This window comes from Homalodisca vitripennis, chromosome 2 (assembly GCF_021130785.1).
Source record: "Homalodisca vitripennis isolate AUS2020 chromosome 2, UT_GWSS_2.1, whole genome shotgun sequence".
NCBI lineage: Eukaryota > Metazoa > Arthropoda > Insecta > Hemiptera > Cicadellidae > Homalodisca > Homalodisca vitripennis.
The window spans coordinates 44,631,292-44,647,969 of NC_060208.1; the positions used below are offsets into that span (position 1 = coordinate 44,631,292).

Consider the following 16,678-nt stretch of genomic DNA (forward strand, 5'->3'; position numbering starts at 1 on the left):
TATCGGTGAGGATTGTCCTATTGTCGTACAAATAATATTTAAAATACGAAGAATTTACGCCCCTTTCAACATCAATAGAGGCACAAAAGTATACTACTAATTTATTTCCATAATATTGCAATATTGTGTTTTTAATTGTAATTAATATGTATACTCGCTGGAGTGTGTACTATAAAATTATCCGAATTTTAAATAGAAGTGTTTAAATTAATTAGCTTCAATAACAAATTTTTCAAAAAATACCATCAAATCAGGGAATAAGGAACATTTTAAAAATTTTTGTTACTGTAAAGAAATAACATAAACTACCAGAAAAAGTATAGATTGATATGAGAATGTAAAACTGTCATTGTCAAGTCATTTGCATCATAACAGTTTAATGATAAACACTTTAAATATATAACTTATTTCAATGATCTCAAATATTAAAGTGATTTGTTCTGTTGCAAGCCATATATAGAAATTAGACTAATGATATATACACGAGTAATATAAATGTTATGAAGTTTACAAAATGTTGTAATACATAATATTAGAATAAAGTCTTTATCAATAGAACTTGTATTCAAAGTAGCTAATAATCGGACTAGCATTCTCGAATAGTTACAATCGAATATTCCATGTGACGTCACAGTAGTCGTAACATGGCCGCGATCGCGAAGGAAAGTGTTTTGAGTAGATTACCGATTATTGTGATTTTAGGTGCAACAGGAACTGGGAAATCTAAATTAGCTTTACAAGTAGCAAAAAAGTTCAATGGAGAAATCATCAGCGCTGATGCAATGCAGGTAAAACTTTATTAACATTTAAAAATAATATTGTGTTTTCAAAACGTGCTCACATAACCTTACTTTGAGGTTAGGTTATAACCTTTCAAAACAAATTTGTGTATCTACATTTAAAAAATGAAGTCTGAGAATAATATAAGTGTGTGATAAGTATTGTTTTCTAGTAATTGTTTCAATTTTATAAAATATATTTGATGTATTTAAATGCATATAGAGTCCAGTATTATTACTGAAACATGTGCTAGTGTCCAACTCTTATAAGAAGATATCTGATAATGAACTTATATATGAAATATTTAAAAATTAACTCTATATTATTTTTGTTTTTCCTAACCTTTTCGGGGATTTTCTGAGAAAGTTCTATTACCCTCAAATTATTCAGAATGAATTGTAGGCTAAGCATAGAATTTCTAAACACAGTATCAATGTCTGTGCATTATAAATAGTTTATTCCATAACCATGTTTTTACTATTGGTTGAAAAAATAAGGGCTTGAATTTCTTACGATCCTTACATCTTGTCATGTAGCCTGTCTTACTTTTATGACATTTTTGAGTGATGAACTTTGGTTTAATCTTCTGGAGACCAACCGATGACCGTCACAGACAGAGTTTACCTCACCATTCCTCATTGTCGTTGGTCTTATAAGTGTTAATAGCGTGTACTTTATATGTATAGTTAAGTATGTTATACAACCCTCTAGAGATCTACTGATGATATAGACTACAGATAGACTTTACATCACCGCACCACATCATCGGTGGTCCAAAAATGTTAATAGCGTGCCCTATATAAAACCAAGTATGTTATAAAAACCTCTGGATATCAACTGGTAGCATATACTGTTACAGATAGACTTTACCTCACCAAAATACAATCATCGGTAATTGTTAACTAGAAGTTTACCTCCGGTTTTTATTTTCTTTTGACCATGGTGTTAACTAAAAAAAATCTAAATAGCTATTAACAGTATATTTCGTATAACAGTATTTAAATTTCCACAATAATATGATTTGTTCATGAGCTATTCTTTGAAAAGTTAATAACACAAGGAAATTATGGTTAAGTAACATCGTACTTTTTAGTTTTGTCAGACATTTGTTATCAGACCCTCTAGAATTTCCATCTGTGAGGGTATGTTTTAATAATATGTAGTACAATCAACAGCAGTGTTTTTCATTCATTGCCATCAGAACCTAAAATGCTGCCACAGCCCATACAAATAGCCAGAGATGTTACTGTCAGACCATTCCACTAACTAGTTCCTTTTCCAAGGATTTTTTAAATAATTGTAAGGTTTTTTTTAGTTTAACTGGTTTCTGCCATTTTATTCTCTTTGTAAGCATTTTCTATTTAAAAAGTCAAGATAAAAATATAGCCTAATGTTGATAAAATTTAAGTATTTACTGTTTACCTGCTAATCGGTAATTAGACAATTAACTGGTTTGTTAGTTTACCATTATAGAGTTATTGTATATTTAAATCACATAAGTTATTCAACGGTCTGTAAAGTTAAACACCTGGCCAACGTATTACCTGACTTATTTTATGACAACCAAACCTGAAGATTATCATAATATCTATATTATCTTGAATTCAATGAACCTTTTAATATACTGCTATGTTCATAGATTTGGCTTTTTTTGCTAGGTTGTGGCTGTTGTAGTCTACATCTTGTGAATTGAGTTTCAGAAACTGAGTGTGAACGAATCACTGCAGATTGTTTATAATATGTACATTTGGTCTTTTTTAACTATGTACTGCATAACACCGATATGGACACTTTCTTCTGCTGCTAAATAGTCTTTATTAGTTTTTATCAGACATGGAGTTATATTGTGGTTTTTGTGGCACAAGAGCTATTGTTCAACACTGATGACGAGGTCACGGTTGATGACCTGTTTGTTATTGACTGTTGGTTTCGTTCATTACTGTTGGTTTTCAAGCGAAACTTGGGTAAACATGATGATAATCATCTGGCTCTACCTTGAAAGAACAATATTGAATATAAACATTGTCTTTTATTTTTGTAGCCTATGGCACGGAATTTGGTCCTGCAGAGTACAGAGTTTTTGATCTTGCGTTTAAGCTGCGCAGGAACATTTTCTGGATTTCTCCTAGAGAGAACACATTTATGACTTTTTCTTAGAGGAATAAGATGATGACCATAATTGAGAATGCTTTGAAGGGTCAGGTAATACGTTTAAATTGTTTGAAAGAGAAGAATTTTAAGTTCTTCTTCATTGTCAGGAATTTGTAAAGGCCTTTAGAAACCAAAAGGATTATTAGATGTTTTTTTTAACCCCAAAAAATATTCTCAAAAAATGATTTCTAGCTTACTAAACCATAATGTTTTTAAAAGTAAGTTTTGAAGTTTTACTGTTTTCTTCAATGGAAAAATAAAAACCCATAATTGCTCAGTGACATCTGGCTATTAGAATAACATTGTAATTGTAATTTTCATTATGTAATAATGTATTCTGGTTTTCTTTTTATAATAGGTATATTACAATAATTTCTTATAATAGGTGACAAATATTCATTCCTGTAGGTATAGCTTAATAATAGGTGAAAAAGAGCAATAGTTCAGTATGTACCAGCTCCTTCGATTAGTTTTGAGTGTTCCTCACCATTGTAGCTATTTACAGAATTGTTCTAGTAATTTTCTGTAACTCAATGTTGTGGTTTTAAATGGCCACTTTGGTACTATCCGGAGTCCACTATTTTAGAAGTTTTTCTTACCAGGGACATAAAAAAGTACATTATTAAGGAGAACAGGCTTTTTTTACTTACTGTGAATATTATAATATGTCATTATGACGATCGGTTCTTGTTTTCTGTCTTTCAAAAGGACAAGATCTGAGATGGGGAAAGTACCGATGTGAAATGTCCCTGGCCATTAGTGTGGGCTTGGATGGCCCTTAAGAATAACTAGTAAAGATTTTGAGTATGTCATTTCGGTCACAAAATCAGGGAAAAAGACACTAAATTTAGAACTTGCAATGCATTTAGAAATAGAAGTAACTAAATACTCAGAATGTTTATTTTACTAAATTAAATACCATATCATGCAGATAATTTGGAAAAAAAGTATTTCTTGATTATCCCATAGTCTGTTTGAGGTATTGTATTTAACATTGAACCATGTTTACAAGTTAATGCTAAAAAAACTATGAAAATTGTGAATTTTTATAATGTTTTAGGTTTCACTTAGACTAGTGATGTATTTCTAATTCCTTATTGTTAAAATAATCTACCTTGAAAATGTTGTAAAGGTGGGATATCAAATAATTATATGAGAATTAATTTTCTTTCCTATAACGTTTTGTTTGTAATTTTCCATTATACTATTGAAAAACATCAAAATTATCATCACTAAAACACTGAGTAACATGATAAAAACTCTAAATTTGGTAATGTTACTTATCATAGAACAAATGTGCCAAGTTTCATAAAAATCTGAGGTGGAACGACCCATTTTCTAACCTTTTGTTCTAAACGTTTTTTTTCTAGATATTGAGTACTCTTAAATCCCATGAGAATAAATTAGTAATGTTTCAAAATCTACCTATTTCTTCTAACTGAGCAGGTAAACTATTTAAATTTATCTTAAACCGAATAAAAATAATGTAAGGAAGACAGAGAAAATTTAATTTTAAATTTTCTCTGTTCATTTGTGAAGGATAAATAATATACAAAATGTATCATTTTAGTGGTAAACTTAGTTCTGTAAATGCTCTTAGGAGGTAGTTACTTGTGAAACTATTTTGCTTTTTAGGCTCTGATATACTGCTAAAATATAAGTAATGAGAATTTTAAAATTAAGCTTTACAGTTCTAATTAGAGTTTGGCCTGACAGTTCGTCTTTTTGTCCATCAGTTAAAAAAGTTGTGCCAGTTTTTGAAGTTGAGTCTTAAGTAAATTGTCAATGGTGTGACAATTTATTGTATCCCTTCTTGTACATGTAACATGGGATCCTGGTATGTCGCAGAGGTCTTAGTTAAGTTCATTGTCAAGTATCCCCAGCTTCTTGTTCTGAGTGAAAAAAAGAAACTGATGTTTTTTAGCTGTGAGTTAAGTGTGGTTCTCTGGTTCTCTTTGGTTCTTAAAGTAAGTTTGATAAGCTCCCCAATCACCTTGACTCCCAAAATAAACTAGATGAGCTCCCCAATCACATCATCTGTGAGAAAGTCTTCAGTTTTTGGATTTTCTCCAATCTTAACTCTCTTACAAACAACAACTCAGGATCAACAAATCCTTTCAGTTGAAAAGATCGCGATTGTATGAAATGTATTCTTATAGTTTCTTTACCAGTCAGTATTTGGGCTCTCTGTTTTTTTGTTTGTTTATCAATAACATCTATATCCTGAACTCTTAACATCTAGCTTCATGCTTATTATATCAAAATATTTCTTCAGATCACTGTAATAGATAATGTATGTTTGTAATCAGCCTTGTCTTTGGCTTGCTATAAGATGGAGTGAGATCAGGCTAATGCTCCTGAACCTAACTTCTTGCTCATAATATCAAAATATCTCTTCAGATCACTGGAGTGGCAGATAATGTATGTTTGTAATCTATGTATGTATGTATGTTTGTATGTATGTTTGTGTATGTTTGTTGTTTGTTGTCTTTGCTTTGCTATAATATGGAGTGAGATCAGGCTAATGCTTCTGAACCTAGCTTCATGCTCATAAGATCAAAATATCTCTTCAGATCACTGGAGTGACCAATAATGTATGTTAGTAGTCAGCTTTTATTGGACAAAGGTCTTAATAGGACTAAGTTCAGTGTCATGTATCCCCAGCTTCTTGTTCTAAGTGAAAAAAAACTGATGTTTTTTAGCTGTGAGTTCAATTTGGTTCACTTTGGTTCTTAAAATAAATTTGATGAGCTCCCCAATCAGATCTGTGAGATTTTCAGTTCATCATAGTGACGTAAGCTTGTTTTTTTTTTTTTGTAGAGTTTTCTCTTATTGTGATATATCTGGAGAAAATATAGGATTAAGAGTTCTGAACTGTCTTCAGTTTTTGGAGTTTCTCAAATCTTAAGTTTTTTGATCAACAAATCCTATCAGTTGAAAAGATTGTGATTGTGTGGAATGTATTCTGATAATTTCTTTACCAGTCAGTATTTGGGCTCTTTGTTTTTCTTGTTGTTTATCAATGACATATATATCCTGAACTCTTCACCTAGCTTCATTATGCTCATTATATCAAAATATCTCTTCAGATCACTGTGACAGATAATGTATGTTTGTAATCAGCCTTATTTTTGGGTTGCTATTTATGAAGTGAGATCAGGCTAGTGCTCCTGAACATCCTTAATACTCTGACAGTAGTTCTAACTTATTTGTTCATTTACTATGAGAGTAGGGGTCATTGAGTAATAGACACACAGATTGGTGTGCTTATAGATTCCTGGATGATATTCTGAACATTTAAGAGATGTTGTTTCAAAATGTAGGTGCAACTTGGTTCTTGTGATGTGGATCAATTGTATATTTAATAAAAACATTCTTGTTGCTTTGCAGATCACTAGTCAAAAAGCTGTATATGGCATAATTGCTTGGAATAGATACCATAGCAACACATATACAGCAATCTAGGCTTTGCAGGAGAAATTCCTTTTGTGGATAGTCTGAAAGTTCCTTGAGCTTTTCAATAGATGTTTGAAAGGGTCTGTGACTTCATCCTTTTTCAGTTCATCATAGTGACATAAGCTTGGTTTTTTTTTTTTACTTCCAATATGAAGATGTCATATCACTAACACTTTCAACAATTTAGATTTTTTTATTAACTCTGCAGGTTTTACAGAATTTGGAAAGTTACATGAGTTGTGGATGCCTTATTGTAACACTGAGTTTTTACGCTTAAACCTGTTTTTCAAACTTGGTTTTCAAGAATTCTGCTAGTCTGTTATTGGCAGCCAGTTGGAGTCTTGTGAAATGTAAAGGGTAAAGGTGCTCTCATTAGAAAAACAAATACCAAAGGCTATGGATTGAAACTTTACTGTTACAGTATTGATGGGACATTTGTATCTGTTTAACAACCCCATCATCATATTTGCTTTGCAAGGGTCTTAAAGCGTAAAGGAGGGATTACACTCTAGTAGTAAGTAGTTTTCTATATATTTTATTTGCTAAACGTAGCAAATGTTATATAAATTTTAATTCAGTACTTTTTAACCCTGCTATATGTCGCGTTTAGCAAATGTTATGTATCATTCTAGACCAGTGACTTGTAAATGCTACATGCTAGGTACAGCAACTCTGCATGCAGTGTTGGAAATGTCACGAAGAAACAATTTAGCACTCGAGGGTAACTGATAACTAATATTGGCCTGTCAGAGTAGGGAGTTGAGGTTTAGGGTTTGGTTGTCGCTTGTTGCAAGAGTAAGGTATAGTGGGACTGATTTGCTGAAAGATCTCAATGCAAGTTAACCTTCATTGAGATCTGAAATTAATATTTCTTACAAATGACTAGTGAAGATTTTGAGTACCGTATATCATTTCTATTATTGGTCACAAAGTTGGGGGGGAATGACAATAAGTTCAGAGATACCATTCCTCTGCGCGAGAAGTAAGCTGTGACTTGGAGATTTTTAGCAAGTGGGGATTCTTGCCAGAAAAAGTTAAGGAAATTAATAATTCTGTCCCTGTGTCTCACACACCGTCACAAACTTCCATTTTTAAACTACCCATAACAAGACATTTAGTACACAAACAACCCACGTTGTTCGTGCTTACTTGGCTTCCACTTAACTGACAGAAAATCCTACATGAAACAGATGCTAGATAAAATGCTACATATAATATGCTACGTATGTAGCAAGAGCTAGACGGAGCCCAGGTTTCTTTTCCAACTCTGAATGGATAGCAAAAGTTTGTGAAATATAACAGAATATGCTAGATCATATGTATATGTAGCACTTTAAAACTGAGATTTTCTACTTGTAGTAATTGTTATATAACATTTGCTCTAGATGGTGTATAACTTGTGCTAGATGTAAGATTTAGCAGGTTTTGCTACATAGTATAAACCCACTTTTACTTGTCATTCCTATAAGTATATGTGAGCTGCAAGGAAGTTGTTGGCACAAAGGTGTAGTTCTTTCTTAATGATACTAAGCCTTATGGTAAGTTTATTGATAAATAAAAGGGACAGTGTAGACCCATGCCTTACCATTTCCTCAGCCTGGTGTAGGCCTCTAGAACCCCACATTTCTATGGTTTTTATGGTGAGCTTAATCCAGCCGTTTTTCCAATAGACATCAAATGTATCGTGTGGCATTTTGGAATGGCTTTTAATTGCTCTCCACACAAAAAACAATTTTACATTTTTTTGACATGTATAGTAGGTACAAAATACATACATCTTTAAAGATCAATAAAATAACTATTGTCACAAATGTGGTAAAATGGATCATGCAATGTTCCCATAGGCTCTGTTTTATCAGGTAATCCTCTAATTTGTTTAGATAACATTTATTTTGGAGATGATCTCAGCATAATTTTGATTCTTCTTTCATTCCAAAATTAAATGGCAAAATTATTCAATATTTTAAAGCTAAGTTCTTTACTTGGATTATCTGTGCAAGTCTGATCAAATTTCAGTTTTCAACACTGAGTATTGGGTTTGCAATAAGAATTTGTATAACTATTCCATGACATTTATAGATAAATACCGGTCAAAATATGCTGATCACCTGAAAGACTCAGGTAGATACAAATTTCGGTGTTTAAAAAACTTGCTTGTATGCTACCAAGTAATTAAAACAGTACATTAATTTTTAGATGTCTAGAATTAGTCAATGTTTAAGGTTCCAATGAAGAATTTGTTTTTCAATTTTAATGATTATATGTTACATTTGCCCATTGGAAAACAATCAAAAAGGTCTAAATCTTATTAGTATTTTAAATACTTTAAAAACTCTTAAGTGGGTTGATATTTAAAATTTTTACTGGAAAGAGATTATGAAATGTGGAAGTGATAATCTTTGGCAAAATGACATTTTAAATACAGTGGAACATGTTTGATGTATCGATTCTCAATAATATATATTGAATTCCTTGATAAATCAAGGAATACAATAAAGTTTTGTCATTCCCCTTGAATGTACCTTTTAATTCAAAGCTAATTTAAGTCTTTATATCAAAGGTTTAACCTAAATAACCTCAATATATTGAATTTTCAACCTTATTTTTGCCTACTATTAACCTCTATATAACGAAGTTTCAGTTTTTCAGTGCAACGAACCGAAGTACAGTACCGTATTTTCCTTGTGAAGACTTGAAACCTCTACCACGACACTCCACTGTATCTTGTCGCCAATGATGAATCATTACTGCATTCGCAGTTTGATTTGGATGTTACTGTGATTTGAGCAAATATAAGTTAACTCAGTGAACTGTGCGCGTTAGATTTCAACCGTGACAGTATTTTGTGTGAAAGTGTAATATGGCAAACATATTGTATTTTTATAACTTTTCAATTACTATTTCATGTTCTAATTAGTTCTGTAATACTGTAAATTTCGTTAAAATTAATAAAGTTAAATATATATACACAATACTTGTTACAATTTCTTACTGCACATTTCCCGATAGTGTACTCATATTTAAGACTACATTGTTACTGTAGCTGTTGTGGTCATCTTTATATCAGTCTGCTGATTTGACCTTGATATATAATGAATAACAGAACAATTGTAAAACTCTATATATTGAAGTTTGCCCAAACGTATCAAAATTCTCAATATATCGAAGTTTTGTATTTCCTTTGAGGTTTGTTATAACGAGGTTCCACCATACAGTAAATCATATCTAGATAGAATTTTTATTGTGCGGTGTGTTTACATTTAATCCAAAATGTTATTGAAAGAAGGGGAACCAGGACCTTATCTTTAGTAATTAAAAGCCTTGCATTGAAAACATAACAAAAATTGTTAGATGGAGAAAGTACACCCAATTAATTATACTAATGAAGGGGAGAAACTTCTTTATTAAGATTCCATGATGATATTTTTTTATTGGAGTTGACATAAATTGCTTAGAATGATAGTATAAATCATTACAAATGATTTATAATAGCATTCTAACTGGAAGTGTGATTCAGTAGGGAGTGTTTACAAAGAAATAATAATTCCTCTAACAGTGATCTAGAATGTTGTATTGTAGTTATATGCACTTTTTATCTTTACAGCTTACAGATATGGGGTATCTCTATGATGATGTTTTTATTATCCTATGCACACTCTCTTTGTCAGAATGCAGATTTAACCTACACATTTTGCTCGAAACTTTGTTTTGTACCGATATAAGGATGGTGTCTTTGTCCTTGTCTCATTGTGCGTAAAATATTCCTTTTATGTAAGAGACAGATTCAAATAAGAATATCAGGAATTCGTACATTTTCACCATTATTTTACAATAGAACATTACGTTTAGAGGATTAGAATTTATACAAGCATACTTCAGGCGTCAAAAATCGCAGTACATAAGTTAACAAGTGAAAGTCATTGAGAGAAAATCTTTTAAATGTCCATCTCAGTTATTTTAAAGCGGAACAACAAAATTTCAGAACAGTGCTAGATGTAACAATCATTATTTTCATGATACCTGAAAATCTTACTTTACTTTAAAAGATTATTATTATTGAAATTTACTTTATTTATTTATAAGTAAGTGGGTGAATTTATTAACTTGAGAGATACAAACTATTATTGGGTTGAACATATAAATATGGCTTTTCCTAATTTCCAGAAAGCTTGGAAACCAATGTAGTTGAATGTGATGAAAAATCCGTGTGTTTTTGTATATAAAAAAAACAAGTTTAATTTAAAATCTCTAAAAGACAACTCCAAAGAATTTCCCACAGTATTAAATGTATAAATAAATACTACAACAGAAAATATTAGAATAAATTATATTTAAATTACTACTGTAAGATTACTGTGATAAGAAAATAAATATGATTACCATAAATCAACAAGGATAAAAAAAAACAAATATCATTCAGTACAGAAATTCTCTAAATAAGTGATAACAAATATAACTGATTGATTGACTATAGTTTTATGCATATAATGTATGTGCATATATCTAAAAGACAAAGATTTTGACCTAACCTTTTCCCCTTACCTAAACAAACACCTATACAAGTCTTTTAATCATGTCGTCAGAATAACCAACATCACAATAGAAAGTAGTATATAATGGTTGATTAGTAAATGATGCTAACTTTAACTGTAGTTGCAAACACTCAACTTAGTGAAAACATTTCAAAATGAATTACTTGAAGTTCTTACCTTAAACCCTTGTAAACTACTTACAAATTGTAAAAGGTACAATCACATTCATTCCATATATTACTAATCTTGTGCCAAGAAATTGGATTCGTACTCTTGAAAAAAATTGGAATGATTCTAAAATTTGAAAAGTTACTCAAACACTTAAGAAAGAAACTGAGTCAGTGCTTTGTCCCAATTATAAAACAACTTTCTTTTTCAATCGGTTTTTAAACTCAATCTAGACATACAAAACGTTCAAGGAAAGGTTACTCTTGTCACTTGTATTATGAACAAATCATTTACTTTATGGGTGTTCCAGTGACTTTACTTCTTGCTCCCCAATCTCCTTCTTTCACCAAAACCCAAGTGAAGATAAACCCCCATGTCTCAACTCTGAAAGTGCAATTTCCTTGCATTCCTCAAAAATCTTCATCAAGTTGATTTTACTACATTTTGCTAATGGTCTGGAGTATAGAAAAACTACTCAATTTGCTCTTATGCACAAGCCATTTGCCCAAAATCCCATGCTTTCTTAGATATAGCTGTGAATATTAGAGGCAAATGTATTACTTTTCTAGCAACTTTTACACATGTAACTTCTATTCTTAAATTATTTCAATGTTCCGATAAGTGTTTATACATTGCCAGTATAGCTAGTGTATTGCCAGTGCATCTTTCTGATACACCTGTTTATACACTTTCTTTAGGTCTATCACTAACAGTTACGAGTTACTGTACTTTATTTACGTATTTAAGTGGTTGTTGTGTTACTTTCTTATTGAACGGCACCCTAGTTATAACTCCAGTTCAGTTTGCAGTTCCAGAAATGTTTTTATGTCCTTAGAAGAATCTGATGTGGTATTATCAATTTGAAATTGATATTAAAATGCCAACTAAGAGATACTTTAGGTCTATATCAACAAGTAAGATTGATTACACAATAGATTTTACGACATTTTACATTTACTTTTCTATTATTCACTGTATCAAAGCTTTCACAGACAATGGGAGATTTAATTGTCTTTTGCTACCATTAAGTACACGTGTGCTATTGTATGTAGAAGGTAGTAAAATCTGAATTGTGATGGTATAACACGCACATGATCAAATGTTGAGATAGCTTTAGAGGGTCGTAAGATGACTGTACATTTAATTTATTTTGTTTAATTGGCTCTTTGAAATTAGTGTAAGTAATGCATCCTCTTTCTTGGTAATAATTGGATTGTTTTATTACTAAGAATTTTTATTTTGCATTACAATGGGTTTCCTTACTGGGTATTGTTCTGTTTAAACGTTTCTTCTTTAAGTGAGAAAGCTCCCAGGTGTGAGAAGACCGGAAGTATTCTGATGTTCTTGACAGCTTCACTGGATAGACGATTAATTCGTAATAATCAAATTGTTCTTTGTTAAAGGCATAACACATGAATCTAGCAGTAACAGTGAAGGCCTGATAAACCTTCCTTGTTTCGCAATAACTGATGGAAGGCTGAGAAAAAACATGATATAACACTAGGTTATCATGTTTTTCATGACCAAAAACTAACAATGAATCCAGACCAGAGATAATCACTCTGATTCATACATAATCAGTCGGAATATATCAGTATCGGTTCGTGTGTGGGGGTGGGATGTAGAGACCTGTACCCTATAGACTATTAGATAGAACAAACTAGTTTGATATATATTCAGTCTGAAATTTGAGAAGACTTTAAAAAGATAAAATTAAAATTAATTAAAAAGTTTATTTGCTATTAAATGCAATCTCGTGTTTCCCGATTAACAAAACATATTACAGATCAGAGAAGCCTACTTCATTCAAAAGGCAAATGAATTTGGGTTTTATAACAGTCTTTAACTATAACAGTGAACTTTCGTCTAGCATAGTTCCTGCCGACTGCTTCAAAGGAAATATTCGGAGTTCAATTCTGGCCATCTTATGTTTAGGACATTTTCTAAGGTACTTGAATACTTAACTAATCCCTTAAATAAAAAAAAATAAATAAAAAAGGCAGAATTTACACACTGTAATTTTAAACAAATTCAAAATATTAGTTAAATTTATTTAAGGATATGGTTTTTATTATTTAAAGATCTGTGGGGCATAGCCCAGAGGGATTATCGAAATAAGAATGAGCCTATATTCATCCCAGGAACATAAGAATGGCCATTTAAAATTTGAGCAATCAGTTGAATAGTTTACATGTGAAAGCAAAACTAGAAGCTCCTAGAATCTTTAATAAACTACCTGAACACGTCAAAAAACATTTTAAATGAAATAATATGTTATAAGATAATATATAAAGTGGTTATATTCATATGATAAATCTGAAGAACCTCTAACCATACTATGTTTGCCTTAGAGACCGTATATTTTCAATTTTTACACTGAATGTAATTTATTTCGCTAATTAGTCTTCAGCTGTGTTCCAAATTGTTTCAGTGAATATTCCTTATCAGTAAGTAATGTTAGAATATAGTGAAGTGTTTTATTTGAATTTTGGCATGTCACCAATTTAAGTTAAGTCCTTTTTAATGATCTGTTACCGGTTTTTACGTGTGAATAATAAACGTATTTTATTTTATCTCAGAATGACGAACGATCGGCATCTATCATATTATGTACCCTGTACAAAATCAATCCTTTTTGATAAATTTTAACGTCGATATAACCAGAAAAGAGATTAGAAGAGTGAGTGCCCTATAAAACTAGATCCAAGCCGATCAGTAAAACTGTCATTCCTTTACAGTATTCATGGACTGATGTCGTGTGAACAACCGGTTTGGTTTACTTCCATATGTCATAAATCTGTTATTCAATCTGTTACTCAGTATCAGTGACCGCTGTGTGTATTCCAAGTCTTAGTAACAGTGGTGTGTGGTGTGGGTGCTGAAGCCGCAACGTGCAGTGGTTAATCATGTTTGCTCATGAAGACTTCTTCATAAAGTTTACCATTACTGTGACAGGACACGAATTCCCTGTTTTTGCCGTTTTACGGCACTTCCGTAAAATGGCAAACAACAGACGCCGTTAGTTGCATCGTCACTAGAACCCGACTCCATCACTGGAGAGTGGAGAATGCAGTGTCCGCGGTATCCAGTGACAGAGTACCCCAGTCATCTCTAGTTCCATCTCACGTGGAGTCTGGCAGCCGGGATGTTTGCCGGGAGATCCGTGGGTGTCGCCCTTATCAGGGCAAACAGGAGCTGATAACCGTATCACCTTGATTTACGGCCGTCAACTTGCAGCGCTCGTGCGTGCGTGCGACAAGTGTGACTGTCACCGGCAGGGTTCGTTATCTCGTCACATCACCTCTCTCCGCTCTTTCCGCTCTCACGATGATTTAAATAACTCCCCATCCTCACAAAGCAAGCACTTCTTAGAATTTCTGTTGCCGGCGCGGGGGTGTCGGGCGTGTGAAGCTCAGCATGTCCGGACAAGATGGCGGACATCGTCCATTGCTTTTTTGATAGCGGCGCTGTGCTGAGGCATGTCTTAAACTACTTCAAGTTAGGAGGTCCTGGAATTTAGCCACGATCTTTGTCCCGTTATGTGTCTTCAGTCTCTTGAAGATCAGGAAGTTCTGAAATCAAACGTGATTTTCGTCTGCATTTGCAATGTCCAATTTTATACAAAAAGCAATTATCTTGATCCTTTCGACGTTTGAAATTTCTTGAATCTAATGAATATTTGTTTCTATATTGGTCGTAGTGACGTTTCCGTGTATATTGAGTGGATTGATAATTAAATTTTCTACATGATATCCTGGTCTTTTGTGGACAAACATTAATGATCTTTTGAATTGTGATTCACTGAAATGTCTTACTCAAGAGACAAGCGCATCTTATTGCCTCGTATTATGGCATTTGCGATACTTTTGTAAAAGAACACTTTGATCTACTTGAAGCTGAATGTGTCAACTTGCAATGAAACGTTTGGTAGCTTCGATTGTAATCCTGGATCTCTCCTTCGTTGAAACACATATTTATGTTATGGTTTTATAATTTTTACCGTGTAACTTTTAGTGAAATTTACGACCAAGTTGTTGTATGCATTTATAAAAAAATTATTTTTGCTGATTAATAAAACACATGTGTATGTGCATAGTGTGTCGAAAATACCATTAACGATAACCATACCATAACATATAAAGATTAATTTTTACTTTCGCGGTGGTTTAAATTAAAATAGTGTTTCGAATTTACCTCAAACTGATTTGATTGTGTTAAAATATTAGGCATACTGTGACTTTTTTGTTTAAAAAGATAAAATGTCTTAAAAATTTAGGCTTACTTGCCGGCAGGAACATTAAAAAATTTTATATATTTTACACAACATATAATACAAATGCTTGATACTAATTCTGCATTAGAAAAAAACTAATAACTGAATTCCAGTTTGGCGACAGAAGTTACAGCAAGTGGTGCAACCCATCGACTACATAATGGTATTATGTCGTCTATGGTGCAACTTTCCTCGATCACCTTCGTTCGCACTAGGACTTGTTACCTGTAGTTTAATATTGTAGTGGTCTGTTCTTTTCTTGAGTTTATATTTTTCTCTGACCACACGGAGAACTTTCATAAGATGAAAGTTCTTTAGGTGTCGATTAAGGAAAGTTATTTGAACAATTTTACACGCGAACAGTAAAAAATAGTTGTATAATTTTTCTGTTTATTCATTATTTCAACGCCATTACATTTAAAAGGTTTTTTATTGACGAGTGCTTTAATAATGGACGGTTTAAAAAATGTATATTGAAATAATAAGTTAAGAGTTACGTTATACCATATGTGGTGACGGAGAAAATAAAAACATAACTCACAAATCATTCTTGCATGTTCTTTTAATCCACTTGTGTTTGTTGTGATAATATTGAAAACTCGGTGTCATGAACATAAAAAATTTATTTGTATTCAAACAGAACGTAATAGTATATAGCTAAAACCTGTTGTTTGCCGTATTGGAGTTAATAGTTAGTTGTGTATACAAATTTTAATACAATCCAATAAAAAAGTGTTGTCATACAATTTTATTTGTAACTGTCGTTGAATAATACCAATTAAATTTAGATTTTATAATCTATCAATTTTAACCACGATATTCAATAACGTAGTAGGCCTAATGTAAATATTTGCCGAATTCAACCGAAACCCGTGTGGTAGTTGTTGGATTTGTTGTTAAGTTACGGAAAATTCGATTTGAATATTTTCAAATTAATGGTGTGAAGTATTTTAAATATCGACATCGACTCAATGTTGAGAAAAAATGTTTGGAGATCGTAGAGGTTTTATAGCCTGTATAACTTTTTTACATTTAATAGGATTTGTAATTTTTAATGCATTCTATTAGTCAATAAACGCTCGCTGTACAGGGAAAGTGAAATACATTATAGATTTTTAAAGCATTTAAGGAACTATTTATTGCGTAAATATATTTAAACATCCTGCAAGGTTCAACATAGAGGCTGTTCTAAAAAAATGAAACAATTAGTATGAAACGTTTTTGAAAATAATGTTTTATGATGTTTACAGCAGAAACTTTAATTTAAATTAACTAGCTATTAAGTTATCCCGTCTGTGCGATAATTCAATTCAAAAAT

General features: G+C 32.0%; 1 protein-coding gene across 1 annotated transcript in view; it reads left to right on the forward strand.

The window, feature by feature from the left end:
• Positions 1-618: 618 nt before the first annotated feature.
• The window catches only part of LOC124353875 (tRNA dimethylallyltransferase), a 270,000-nt gene continuing 253,940 nt past the window's right edge, over positions 619-16,678 (forward strand). The window contains exon 1 of the mRNA XM_046803917.1: positions 619-788. Within this exon, the coding sequence (XP_046659873.1) occupies positions 645-788 (144 nt within the window). The 5' untranslated portion in view covers positions 619-644. The remainder of the gene's footprint in view (positions 789-16,678) is intronic.